At 53.7% G+C, this 13,789-nt stretch overlaps 1 protein-coding gene and 1 long non-coding RNA gene across 3 annotated transcripts in view; one reads left to right on the forward strand and one right to left on the reverse strand.

The window, feature by feature from the left end:
• HOMER3 (homer scaffold protein 3) overlaps nucleotides 1-9,673 on the forward strand; it is a 24,705-nt gene extending 15,032 nt beyond the window's left edge. For both annotated transcript variants that reach the window (XM_041426078.1, XM_041426070.1), the window contains 6 exons: nucleotides 77-184; nucleotides 825-946; nucleotides 3,197-3,353; nucleotides 7,071-7,181; nucleotides 8,335-8,412; nucleotides 9,252-9,673. In XM_041426078.1, the coding sequence (XP_041282012.1) occupies nucleotides 77-184; nucleotides 825-946; nucleotides 3,197-3,353; nucleotides 7,071-7,181; nucleotides 8,335-8,412; nucleotides 9,252-9,440 (765 nt within the window). In that variant the 3' untranslated portion in view covers nucleotides 9,441-9,673. The remainder of the gene's footprint in view (nucleotides 1-76; nucleotides 185-824; nucleotides 947-3,196; nucleotides 3,354-7,070; nucleotides 7,182-8,334; nucleotides 8,413-9,251) is intronic.
• Nucleotides 9,674-12,223: 2,550 nt separating this feature from the next.
• On the reverse strand, nucleotides 12,224-13,586 carry LOC121347441. Its single transcript, XR_005954231.1, has 2 exons — nucleotides 12,366-13,586; nucleotides 12,224-12,287 (listed from the first exon to the last, which is right to left on the reverse strand). It is a non-coding gene; the product is annotated as an uncharacterized LOC121347441 (long non-coding RNA).
• Between the last annotated feature and the right edge of the window lie 203 nt (nucleotides 13,587-13,789).

Genomic DNA, 13,789 nt, shown 5'->3' on the forward strand with positions numbered 1-13,789 from the left:
CCCTTCCCTTCCCTTCCCTCCCCTTCCCTTCTTTTCCCTTTTCCCTTTTCCCTTTTCCCTTTTCCCTCCCCTCCAGTTTGCAGAGAAGTTCCAGGAGGTGAAGGAAGCCGCTCGTGTGGCCAGGGAGAAATGCCAGGATAAAACTGAGCTCACCAACCCTGCCCTGAGCATCCCTTCCCACCAGGTGAGGCTGGGAATGGGAGGGAAAGGGGGGAAAAGGAGAAAACGGGAGGGAAAGGGGAGAAAATGGGAGGGAAATGTCCCCAGGGCTGTCCCTGCTGTCCCCAGGGCTGTCTCTGCTGTCCCCAGGCATGGCCCTCCTGTCCCTAGGGGTGTCCCTGCTGTCCCCAGAGGTGACTCTGCTGTCCCCAGGCATGGCCCTCCTGTCCCTAGGGGTGTCCCTGCTGTCCCCAGAGGTGACTCTGCTGTCCCCAGGCATGGCCCTCCTGTCCCTAGGGGTGTCCCTGCTGTCCCCAGAGGTGACTCTGCTGTCCCCAGGCATGGCCCTACTGTCCCTAGGGGTGCTGTCCCCATGGCTGTCCCTGCTGTCCCCATGGCTGTCCCTGCTGTCCCCAGGGCTGTCCCTGCTGTCCCCAGGGCTGTCTCTGCTGTCCCCAGGTGTGGCCCTGCTGTCCCAAGGGCTGTCCCTGCTGTCCCCATGGCTGTCCCTGCTGTCCCCAGGTGTGTCCCTGCTGTCCCTCTGTCACCTCCACACTGACCCCGTGCAGCCAGGCCGGGTTGGTGACCACAGGGCCATCCCAGGCCCCCCTGCTGGAGGTGACCACCCTGTCCTTGTCCTTGTCCTGGTCCTTGTCCCCCCCCAGGTGCTGCCCAGCCCCATCATCAGCTCCAACGGGCCGGGGGAGGACAAACTGTTCCGCAGCCAGAGCGCGGATGTGGAGATCAGCACCGAGAAGGAGAGGCTGAAGAAGATGCTCTCGGAGGGGTGAGGCTGCTCTGACTCCCAAATTCTCCCCTGGCAGGGTTTGGTTCTTCCCAAATAATGGGGATTGGCTGCTCTGACTCCCAAATTCTCCCTCTGGCAAGGTTTGGTGCTTCCCAAATCATTGGGATTGGCTGCTGTGACCCCAAATTCTCTCCTCTGGCAGGGTTTGGTGCTTCCCATATAATGGGGATTGGCTGCTCTGACTCCCAGATTCTCCCTTCTGGCAGGGTTTGGTGCTTCCCAAATCATTGGGATTGGCTGCTCTGACTCCCAAATTCTCCCCTGGCAGGATTTGGTGCTTCCCAATCCATTGGGCTTGGCTGCTCTGACTCCCAAATTCTCCCCTGGCAGGATTTGGTGCTTCCCAATCCATTGGGCTTGGCTGCTCTGACTCCCAAATTCTCCCCTGGCAGGATTTGGTGCTTCCCAATCCATTGGGCTTGGCTGCTCTGACTCCCAAATTCTCCCCTGGCAGGATTTGGTGCTTCCCAATCCATTGGGCTTGGCTGCTCTGACTCCCAAATTCTCCCCTGGCAGGATTTGGTGCTTCCCAATCCATTGGGCTTGGCTGCTCTGACTCCCAAATTCTCCCCTGGCAGGATTTGGTGCTTCCCAATCCATTGGGCTTGGCTGCTCTGACTCCCAAATTCTCCCCTGGCAGGATTTGGTGCTTCCCAATCCATTGGGCTTGGCTGCTCTGACTCCCAAATTCTCCCCTGGCAGGATTTGGTGCTTCCCAATCCATTGGGCTTGGCTGCTCTGACTCCCAAATTCTCCCCTGGCAGGATTTGGTGCTTCCCAATCCATTGGGCTTGGCTGCTCTGACTCCCAAATTCTCCCCTGGCAGGATTTGGTGCTTCCCAATCCATTGGGCTTGGCTGCTCTGACTCCCAAATTCTCCCCTGGCAGGATTTGGTGCTTCCCAATCCATTGGGCTTGGCTGCTCTGACTCCCAAATTCTCCCCTGGCAGGATTTGGTGCTTCCCAATCCATTGGGCTTGGCTGCTCTGACTCCCAAATTCTCCCCTGGCAGGATTTGGTGCTTCCCAATCCATTGGGCTTGGCTGCTCTGACTCCCAAATTCTCCCCTGGCAGGATTTGGTGCTTCCCAATCCATTGGGATTGGCTGCTCTGACTCCCAAATTCTCCCTCTGGCAAGGTTTGGTGCTTCCCAAATCATTGGGATTGGCTGCTCTGACTCCCAAATTCTCTCCTCTGGCAGGGTTTGGTGCTTCCCAAATCATTGGGATTGGCTGCTCTGACTCCCAAATTCTTTCCTCTGGCAGGGTTTGGTGCTTCCCAAATAATGGGGATTGGCTGCTGTGACCCCAAACTCTCTCCTGGCATGGTTTGGTGCATCCCAAATAATTCTGACCCATTCTGCCCTTTTAATTCTCTCTGTCTGCTGCTCAAACCCTCCCCTGGATGCATTCCCCCTTTCCCAGCAGGGATTTATTCCAGCTGGGAAATCTGCTCAGGCAGGAGGGCAGCAGGATGCTCCGTGCCAGCCGTGCCCAGAGCAGGATCCTGTGGCACCAGGAGATGTTCACACTTGTTTGTGTTCCTTCCCCTGGTGATTCCAGCAATTCCCTGCTGCTTCCTCTCTTTGTCTCTTCAAAAGGCTTTGGGGCTGGATTCTGCTCCTGCCAAGCTCCCAGCTGAACACTTGGGGTATTTGTAAATCAAAAGCAAAGAGTCCTGGGCTTTATTCAGAGCAAACTCTGCTCCAGTGTGGGTTTTTGAAGTGGATTCACCATCCCACCCTGCAGAGCCCCTTCAGAGTACCCGGGTCTCCCCCACCCCATTAATGCCAACGTGGTTTGTGCAGTTTCAGACCCAAAAAACAAGTATTAAAGGGATAAAGCACAGAGGGGACATCCAGACCTGGATCTCCCGCACCCAGGGAGCTGGGGCTGGCTGGGAAAGGTTTTGGGAGAGATGGGAAAGGTTTTGGGAGAGCTGGGATTGGTGTGGAAAGGTTTTGGTGAGAGCTAGGAAAGGTTTTGGGAGAGCTGGGAAAGGTTTTGGGAGAGCTGAGATTGGTTGGGAAAGGTTTTGGGAGAGATGGGAAAGGTTTTGGGAGAGATGGGATTGGTTGGGAAGGGAGAGATGGGATTAGTTGGGAAAGGTTTTGGGAGAGCTGGGTCTGGCTGGGGAAGGTTTTGGGCAGCTTCTCATCTTCCCAGGAGAAAACCCATGGCAAGGGGGATTTTTTGCAGGAAAAGTGACCTTTTGCCATCTTTTGCCCAGCTCGGTGAGCGAGGTGCAGTGGGAGGCCGAGTTCTTCAGCCTGCAGGACAACAACTCCAAGCTGGTGGCTGCCCTGCACGAGGCCAACGCCAGCGTGGAGCAGTGGAAGCAGCAGCTGGCAGCGTACCAGGAGGAGACAGAGGCACTGAGGCACAGGGTGAGCAGCAGGGAGGGCTGGGCTGGGGAACCCTGCCCGGGACAGACAGCAACCGTGGGAAGGCTTCCTCGGGTGGGGGATGGAGAAGGTGCTTGATTTCACAAATGAACTTTGGGTCGGCTGGTAAATGAAATTGGGTGTTGAAAGGTGAAAGGAGCAATGGGAAGGGTTCCACTGGTTGTGAATGGAAAAGGTGTTTGATTTCACAAATGAACTTTGGGTCGGCTGGTAAATGAAATTGGGCGTTGAAAGGAGAAAGGAGCAATGGGAAGGGTTCCACTGGTTGTGAATGGAAAGAGTATTTGATTTTACAAATGAACTTTAGGTTTGTTGATAAATGAAATTTGGTGTTGAAAGGTGAAAGGAACAATGGGAAGGGTTCCACTGGTTGTGAATGGAAAGAGTATTTGATTTTACAAATGAACTTTAGGTTTACTCATAAATGAAATTGGGCGTTGAAAGGTGAAAGGAGCAATGGGAAGGGCTCTACTGGTTGTGAATGGAAAAGGTGTTTGATTTCACAAATGAAATTTGGGTTTACTCATAAATTAAATATGGCATTGAAAGGTGAAAGAAGCAATGGGGAGGATTGCGCTGGTTGTGAATGGAAAAGGTGTTTGATTTTACAAATAAACTTTAGGTTTACTCATAAATGAAATTAGGCATTGAAAGGTGAAAGAATCAGTGGGGAAGGATTGCACTGGTTAGTGGATGGAAAAGGTGTTTGATTTTACAAATGAACTTTGGGTTGGCTGATAAATGAAATTGGGCGTTGGAAGGTGAAAGGAGCAATGGGAAGGGTTCCACTGGGTGGTGAATGCTAAAAGATAATTTGTTAAAAACGAACTTTAGGTTTGTTGATAAATGAAATTTGGTGTTGAAACAATGGGAAGGGTTCCACTGGTTGTGAATGGAAAGAGTATTTGATTTTACAAATGAACTTTAGGTTTGTTGATAAATGAAATTTGGTGTTGAAAGGTGAAAGGAACAATGGGAAGGGTTCCACTGGTTGGTGGATGGAAAAGGTGTTTGATTTTACAAATGAACTTTGGGTTTACTCATAAATGAAATTAGGCATTGAAAGGTAAAAGAAGCAATGGGAAGGGTTCCACTGGTTGGTGAATGCTAAAAGATAATTTGGTTTTAGGAATAAACCTTAGGTTTGCTGATAAATGAGCCCCAGAGCTTGTTTGGAAGGACAAATCCCTCATTCCTCCCAGGAGGAAACCCCAGCCCAGCTGCCCTTGGCCCCTTTTCCCATCAAACCCAGCAGATCCCGGGAGCTGCAGCAGCCTGGCAGGAGAAATGGGGCAGGAAACGAGGGAAAGGCAGGAAAGCAAAGTGCAGAGCCACGGGATTCCAGCTTCCCTTGGGGATTTTCTGGAAGGAATTCCAGAAAATTCCGGTTTCCAGCATGACCCAGTTTGGCCCAGCTGGACATCAGGGCAGCGTGTGGCTGCTCCAGGAGGGATGGGGATGGTTTTGGGAGAGGTGGGAAAGTTTTTGGGAGTGCTGGGGAAGGAGGCATGGAGCCATTCCCACTTGGAGAGGGGCGTTTGAGAGCCAGCAGGGATTTAGAGCAGTTGGCAGATGTTTGCAGTGGTGGCTGTGTGCTGTGCAGGAAGCATCCCTCCCTCCGGGTTCCCAAAATCCCTCCCTCAGGATTCCCTCAAGATTCCCAACATCCCTCCCTCAGGATTCCCTCAGGATTCCCAACATCCATCCCTCAGGATTCCCTGGGGCTGATTCCCAACACCCCTCCCTCAGAATTCCCTCAGGGTTCCCAACATCCCTCCCTCAGGATTCCCTCAGGATTCTCTCAGGATTCCCAACATTCATCCCTTCAGGATTCCCTCAGGATTCCCTCAGGATTCCCAACATTCATCCCTCAGGATTCCCTGGGGCTGATTCCCAACATCCTTCCCAACATCCCTCCCTCAGGATTCCCTCGGGATTCTCTCAGGATTCCCCACATCCGTCCCTCAGGATTCCTTGGGGCTGATTCCCAACATCCATCTCTCAGGATTAGCTCAGGATTCCCAACATCCATCTCTCAGGATTCCCTCAGGATTCCCAATATCCCTCCCTCAGAATTCCCTCAGGATTCTCTCAGGATTCCCAACATCCATCCCTCAGGATTAGCTCAGGATTCCCTCAGGATTCCCTGGGGTCGATTCCCAACATCCCTCCCTCAGGATTCCCTGGGGGTGATTTCCAACATCCCTCCCTCAGAATTCCCTCAGGATTCCCAACATCCCTCCCTCAGGATTCCCAACACCCCTCCCTCAGGATTCCCTCAGGATTCCCTCAGGATCCCCCGGGCCCTGCCAGGATCCCAGCAGGAGCCATAACTCAGTGAAACCCCTCCGTCACTGTCCCTAAGCATCATTTTTGGAGCATTTTTGGAGCATTTTGGAGCATTTTTGGATTCTGCCAGCCCCGCCCCGGCGCAGGGAGAGCAGGAGCCGCTCCCTGTCTGAGCTCCTTGTCCCCGGAGCTGCCTGCAGAGCTCACAGCAGCCCCGGCAAAACCAGAACCACTCTAAAAATGAATCCTGCTCATGAATAATCCAAGGCACCCAGCTGCATTTTCCAGGGGAATTCTGGGCAAAGCCTTCCTGCTGCAGCAGCTCCGGAGCTTTTGGAGATCTCTGCCCAGAGGTGTAAATGTCTCAGAGTGGTGGAGATGACCCTGAGCTTGTAGAAAGTCTCTTTTTCCCAGGCCAGCAATGGGAGGAGGAGTCAGGATTCTTCACCTCTGGTTTTCCAGGTTGTTTATTTTCTCTTATCTGATTAATTCTTTCTCTGGCCCGCCCAGGTCTGTGTGGCAGGTCGGTCCCTGCACCCTGCACTGCCCTGAGACACTGCTGTCTTTTATACTAAATTCATTTACCATAGTTTTCCTATACCTATCAGCTGTGTTAGACAGTCCCTAAACCAATCCAAAAGTGCCACCATCACACAGAAGATGGAGGCGAAGAAGAAGAAGAAAGAAGAAAGAAGAAGAAGGAGAAGAAGGAGAAGAAGGAGAAGGAGAAGAAGAAGAAGGAGGAGAAGAAGAAGGAGAAGAAGGAAGGACAGAGCACACCCAAATCCCTCCATCTTCCCTCCTGAGCCCCCATTCTAGAAGAAGGAGAAGAAGGAGAAGAAGGAGAAGGAGAAGAAGAAGAAGGAGGAGAAGAAGAAGGAGAAGAAGGAAGGACAGGGCACACCCAAATCCCTCCATCTTCCCTCCTGAAGCCCCATTCTAAAACCCCCAAAATTCTACTTTTCCACCCCGTGACAAACTAACTATCATTCTGCCTAAACTTTCACAGCTTGTACATCCTCACATGAGGTTGGTGATTTTCTCCAGGGGCTAAAAATCAAATCCCAGGTGTTTTTGACTCCGTGCCAAGGTCTCTGAGCCCCCTGCCAGGGGCTGGAGCCATCCAGGGCAGCCAGAGGAGTGTCCTGGGCATGAATGGAGTTGGATCTTCAGGGCTGGGTGTCAGCCAGCTCAGCTGGCTGGAGTGCAGAACTCCTGCACAAAGCACACTCCCTAAAGCGGGGTTTTGAGCCCCAAAAATGTTCCTGCAGGCAGAGCAGAAGGAATTGTTTTGCTGCCAGCCCCAAGAAGAGGGGAAGGCAGGTGGGTTTGCAGGGAAGCAGAGCACGGCAGTGGGAGCTGAGGGAATTCCTGAGGGAATTCCTGAGGGAATTCTGCCTCCCCTTGCAGGTGGCAGAGCTGGAGGCACAGGGGACCCACGATTCCTCCAGTGAGAACAACAAGGAGGAGCTGAGCCAGACCCTGGAGGAGCTGGAGCTGCTGGTCAAGGCTAAAGATGAGGTGAGGCTGTCTGAGCCCCCAAAAAACCTGTCAGATCCCCCCAAAAAACCTGTCAGAACCCCCCAAAATCCTGTCAGATCCCCCAAAAATCTGTCAGACCTCCCAAAAGACCTGTCAGACCCCCCAAAAAACCTGTCAGACCTCCCAAAATTCCTGTCAGACCTCCCACAATTCCTGTCAGACCTCCCAAAAATCCTGTCAGACCTCCCAAAAAACCTGTCAGACCTCCCACAAATCCTGTCAGACCTCCCAAAAATCCTGTCAGACCTCCCAAAAAACCTGTCAGACCCCCCAAAAAACCTGTCAGACCTCCCAAAAAACCTGTCAGATCCCCCAAAAAACCTGTCAGACCTCCCAAAAAACCTGTCAGACCTCCCAAAAACCCTGTCAGATCCCCCAAAAAAACCTGTCAGACCCCCCAAAAAACCTGTCAGACCTCCCAAAATTCCTGTCAGACCTCCCACAATTCCTGTCAGACCTCCCAAAAATCCTGTCAGACCTCCCAAAATTCCTGTCAGACCTCCAACAATTCCTGTCAGACCTCCCAAAAATCCTGTCAGACCTCCCAAAAAACCTGTCAGACCTCCCAAAAAAACCTGTCAGACCTCCCAAAAAAACCTGTCAGACCCCCCAAAAAACCTGTCAGATCCCCCAAGCCAGTCTTACCCCCTAAGTCAGTCAGACCCCCAAAGCCTGTCAGACCCCCCCAGACCAGTCTAACCCCCCAAAACCTGTCAGACCTCCCAAAAAACCTGTCAGACCCCCAGCTGTCAGAGCTCTTCCAGCTGTTCCCCCTCTGTCCCCTCCCAGGGAGCAAACTGAGGGACAGGGCTGTGCTGGGGTGAAGAGGCTCAGGATCCTGGCAGCTCAGAATTCCCAGAAATCACAGAATCACAGAATTCCCAGAATTTCCAGAATCACTGGGTTGGAAGAGACCTCAAAGCTCATCAAATCCAGCCCAGCCCCTCAACTGAGCCAGTGCCACATCCAGGCTTTGTTAAACACCCCCAGGGATGGTGACTGCACCCCCTCCCCGGGCAGAACATTCCAGAACTTTATCGCCCTTCCTGTAAAACACTTCTTCCCAATATCCAGCCTGTATTTCCCTTGAAAGCCAAATTAAAAAATGCCATAAAACACGTTTTTCACCCAGGAGATCCAGATGCTGAAGAGCCAGAGGTGCCGCTGGGAGGCCGAGGGGGAGCGCGAGGAGACGCTGCAGAAGCTGCAGGTAAAGGTGGCACCTGGGGGACACCCCTCGTTAACCCCCTCATTAACCCCCTCATTAACCCCCTCGTTAACCTCCTCGTTAACGTTGGCTGGGCTCTGGAGTGTTTTTGGGGTTTGGGGCTGTCCCCGAGGCCATTCCCAGTGTCCCCTCCCCGGCCTGGAGCCACTCTTGTGCTTGCCAGAATCTTCTGGAAATCCTTTTGGATCAGCTCAGTCCTGTGCTCGGTATTTGGGGGAAAAAAAAGCTTTGCCCAGGCTGTGATGGAGCCAATCCCACCAGGCTGGGAGGATCCAGAGCCAATCCCACCATGCTGGGAGGATCCAGAGCCAATCCCACTGGGATGGGAGGATCCAGAGCAGCTCCAGAGCCAATTCCACCAGGCTGGGAGGATCCAGGGTCAATCCCACCATGCTGGAGAGGATCCAGAGCCAATCCCACCGGGATGGGAGGATCCAGAGCCAATCCCACCAGGATGGGGAGGATCCAGGGCCAATCCCACCAGGCTGGAGAGGATCCAGAGCCAATCCCACTGGGATGGGGAGGATCCAGAGCCAATCCCACCAGGCTGGAGAGGATCCAGAGCCAATCCCACCGGGATGGGGAGGATCCAGAGCAGCTCCAGAGCCAATCCCACCAGGATGGGGAGGATCCAGAGCAGCTCCAGAGCCAATCCCACCAGGCTGGCAGGGCCCGTGTGGGCACAGCTGCCCTCCCACCCCCTCACCCCGCGGGCAGGGCTGGGGACAGCGCTCAGGAGGGAGCCCTGGGGACTCGGGGTGGCCCTGGGTGGCACCTGGGGCTCTCTGAGGCTCTGAGCAGCAGTGTGGCTGTCCCTGCAGGAGCTGGAGGCCCGGAACGCCGAGCTGGAGCAGCGGCTGCAGCTGGCAGAGCAGAGCCTGGCAGAGAGCCTGGCAGAGAGGGACAGGATGCACCACGAGGTCACCAAGGTGGCCGAGATCATGGACGTGAAGGTCTTCGAGCTCAGCGAGCTCAGGCAGGGCCTGGCCAAGCTGGTGGAGAGCAACTGAGCAGCAGAGAGCCCCTGGAGAGGGGCAGCCGCAGCTGGGGCCGGGCACCGAGAGCTCCCGTGGGCACTGAGAGATCCTGTGGGCACCAAGAGATCCTGAGGGCACCGAGAGATCCTGTGGGCACTGAGAGATCCTGTGGGCACCAAGAGCTCCTGTGGGCACCGAGAGATCCCGAGGGCACCATGAGATCCTGTGGGCACCAAGAGATCCTGAGGGCACCATGAGATCCCGTGGGCACCACCAAGAGGTCCTGTGGGCACCGAGAGCTCCCGAGGGCACCACACCAAGAGATCCCGAGGGCACCATGAGATCCTGTGGGCACCAAGAGATCCCAAGGGCACCATGAGATCCTGTGGGCACCAAGAGATCCCAAGGGCACCCAAAGATCCCGAGGGCACCGAGAGATCCTGTGGGCACCGAGAGCTCCTGTGGACACTCAAAGATCCTGTGGGCACCATGAGATTCTGTGGGCACCACCAAGAGATCCCGAGGGCACCATGAGATCCTGTGGACACTCAAAGATCCTGTGGACACTGAAAGATCCTGTGGGCACCATGACATCCTGTTGGCACTGAGACCTTCTGTGGGCACCAAGACCTTCTGTGTTTACTGGGAACTCTTGTGGGCACCAAGAGAGCTCCTTTGGGCACCCAGAGCTCCCGAGGGCACCCAGAACTCCTTTGGGCACCCAGAGCTCCCGAGGGCACCCAGAGCTCCCGAGGCGAGGGCACCGAGAGCTCCTGTGGACACTCAAAGATCCTGTGGACACTGAAAGATCCTGTGGGCACCATGACATCCTGTTGGCACTGAGACCTTCTGTGGGCACCAAGACCTTCTGTGTTTACTGGGAACTCTTGTGTGGGCACCCAGAGCTCCCGAGGGCACCCAGAGCTCCCGAGGGCACCCAGAGCTCCCGAGGGCACCCAGCAGCCTCGGTGCTGCCCAGGCAGGATTTGCCACCCACCAGCAGCTGCCTGGACAGAGTGGGCACCAGAGTGGTCACTCACTGCCCAGCAGGGCACAGAGCCCCTGAGCCCCAGATCCTCTCCAGGGAGAGCCTGAACCTTCTCCAAGGAGCCCCCAAACCTCTCCAGGGAGAACCTGAGCCCCTAAATCTCTCCAGGGAGCACCTGAACCCCCAAACCTCTTCAGGGAGCCCCTGAACCTTTTCCAGGGAGATCCTGAGCCCCTAAATCCTCTCCAGGGAGCACCAGAGCTCCCAGATTTTCTCCAAGGAGCACCTGAATCCTCTCCAGGAAGGCCCTGCACATCCAAACCTCTCCAGGGAGCACCTGAACCCCCAAACCTTCTCCAAGGAGCCCCCAAACCTCTCCAGGAAGCCCCCAGACGTCTCCAGGGAGAACCTGAGCTCCCAAATCTCTCCAGGGAGCACCCGAACCTTCTCCAGGGAGCCCCTGCACCCCCAGATCCTCTTCCAGGGAGCCCCTGCTCCCCCAAATCCTCTCTGGGGAGCCCCTGCACCCCCAGCAGAGCTCTCTGGCCCTGCCCTGGCCCAGAGGTGCCAGCTGTGCCCGTGCCACCACCCGACTGCCACCGTGTCCCCGAGGTTTTTACATTTTCTAAGGGCAAGGGCTGAGCCTTGGGCGGGGGGATTGATTTTTTTTTTTTTTTCTGTAGTTTTTTTAGGAAACCACTTGCCTTTTGCAGATCAGCTGCCTGCCCCCCCTGGCTGGGGAGGCAGGAGGAGCTGGGCACTGCCAGGAGTTGCTCCTCTTCCTCTTCCTCCACGCTGGGTGTTCCCAGCCCCTGGAGCATCCCAGGGGAGCAGAGACGGAGGAAAATTCTGGAAAATTTTTCCCTGGCCCCAGAGGAAATTCTCCACTTTCACAGCCTGGATGAGCTGAACGCAGAGGATTGAAGGACTGCTGGGAGTTTTGGGGCCGGGCACGGGGAATTTGGGACAAGGGACATCCCTCAGGGCCACCAAGCTGCTGGGTTGGCATCGCTGCAGCCCCGGGGGGCTGAGGTTAATTGAAATTAAATGGAGCAAATCGCAGCTGGCTCTTTGTGCTTTCTTTTTGTCCCTTTTGTGTCGGGAAGAAGCCCCCAGGGATGTCCTGCTGTGTGGGACAGGGACAACGGGAGGAGCTGGGGACACGCTGGGACCCGGAGGGGCTGGGGGAGCGTGGGGTCACCCGGAAAGTCGGGATTGATCCCAGAAATTTGGGAGTTATCCCAAAAGTTTGGGAGTACCCCAGAAACCTGGGAGTCATCCCAGAAATTCAGGAGTTACCCCGGAAATTTGGGATTAATCTCAGAAGTTTGGGAGTACCCCAGAAATTTGGGAGTTATCCCAAAAGTTTGGGAGTACCCCAGAAGTTTTGAAGTGGGTGTTACCCCAGAAATTCAGGATTAATCTCAGAAACTTGGGAGTTGTCCCAAAAGTTTGGGAGTACCCCAGAAACCTGGGAGTCATCCCAGAAATTCAGGAGTTACCTGGAAATTTGGGATTAATCTCAGAAATTTGGGAGTTATCCCAAAAGTTTGGGAGTACCCCAGAAACCTGGGAGTTACCCCAAAAATTCAGGAGTTACCCCAGAAATTTGGTATTAATCTCAGAAGTTTGGGAGTTACCCCTGAAATTTGTGATTAATCCAAGAAGTTTGGGAGTTACCCCAGAAATTTCACAGTTACCTCAGAAATTCAGGATTAATCCTAGAAATTTGGGAGTTACCCCAGAAATTCAAGATTAATCTCAGAAATTTGGGAGTTACCCCCGAAATTTGTGATTAATCCCAGAAAATTGGGAGTTACCCCAGAAGTTTCAGAGTTTCCTTCTTTTATTTTGATGCTCTCTTTGGCTACATGGTCACAAAGTCTCCAAACCTTTCTTCGTGTCCATTTTCCATCAGAAAGTCTCCAAACCTTTCTTCATGTCTATTTTCCATCAGAAAGTCTCCAAACCTTTCTTCGTGTCCATTTTCCATCAGAAAGTCTCCAAACCTTTCTTCATGTCTATTTTCCATCAGAAAGTCTCCAAACCTTTCTTCGTGTCCATTTTCCATCAGAAAGTCTCCAAACCTTTCTTCATGTCTATTTTCCATCAGAAAGTCTCCAAACCTTTCTCTGTGTCCATTTTCCATCAGAAAGTCTCCAAACCTTTCTCTGTGTCTATTTTCACACAGCAGATCCAAACATTTGCTGATTCCACTGCCAGCTGCCACTAAAACCACACAAAACCATTTTCACAGCGGGGTTTGGGGCTGTCCCCGAGGCCATTCCCAGTGTCCCCTCCCCGGCCTGGAGCCACTCTTGTGCTTGCCAGAATCTTCTGGAAATCCTTTTGGATCAGCTCAGCCCCGTGCTCGGTATTTGGAATAAAAAAAGCTTTGCCCAGGCTGTGATGGAGGCTCCGGGAGGCCCTTCCCTCCTTCCTCGCTCACGAAATCCCATTTATCACCAGCACTTCCCTCAAACCTGCCCCCAGCCAGGAGAAAACTTCCCTGGCTGTTCCAGAGCCCCAATTCCAGAGGGTTTTGTTCCCAATTCCAGCCGTTTCCAGAGGATTTTATTTCTTTTTTTGGTCGTGTTTCACAGCGGCGGCGGCGGCGACGCCTCCCCGCTGGGCCCTGTGCAGGCCTCGCCCTGATGAATTCCTTATTTTTACGCTTCCAAAAGGGAAAACCTTGCGTTGTGAAGGTGACAAAGCTTCATTTTTGTGTCTGGCAGCAGCGTTTTGTGCTTTTTTGTGCTTTTTTGTGCCCGGCAGCAGCTCCGTGCCAGCCCCTCCTGGCCGAGGGACGCGCCGGGGCCTGGCGAGGCCTCGCAAATGAGGATTTGAATTATTCGCAGCGCACGAATCAGAGGTGGATTTTGGGATTGCTCAGCCTGAGCCCGTCCCAAAAACACGGAGGGAAGCCCCAAAACCCCGCTCTGGTTTTTCTGGATGAACAAGGGAACGCTGCTCCGGGGGCTCTTCCGTGCAGGAGGGATCTTGGAAATCCAGGAGAACGCCGGGGCTGGAGCCTGAGCTCCGGGGAAATCCTTCAGCTGTGCAAAGGTCGTCCCAGAAGCAGAATTGTTCCCAAAATCCCAGGATCATTCCCAAAGCAGGATCGTTCCCAAAATCCCAGGATTATTCCCAAAAGCACAAGAATTCCCAAAATCCCAGTATTTTTTCCCAAAATCCCAGTATTTTTTCCCAAAATCCCAGTATTTTTTCCCAAAATCCCAGTATTTTTTCCCAAAATCCCAGTATTTTTTCCCAAAATCCCAGTATTTTTTCCCAAAATCCCAGTATTTTTTCCCAAAATCCCAGGATTATTCCCTTTTTGTGCCTGGCAGCTCCATCCCAGCCTCCTCCTGGCTGAGGGAGACAGGAAGAGGCC

The sequence above is a fragment of the Onychostruthus taczanowskii genome, unplaced genomic scaffold (assembly GCF_017590055.1).
Source record: "Onychostruthus taczanowskii isolate IOZ18803 unplaced genomic scaffold, ASM1759005v1 scaffold112, whole genome shotgun sequence".
NCBI lineage: Eukaryota > Metazoa > Chordata > Aves > Passeriformes > Passeridae > Onychostruthus > Onychostruthus taczanowskii.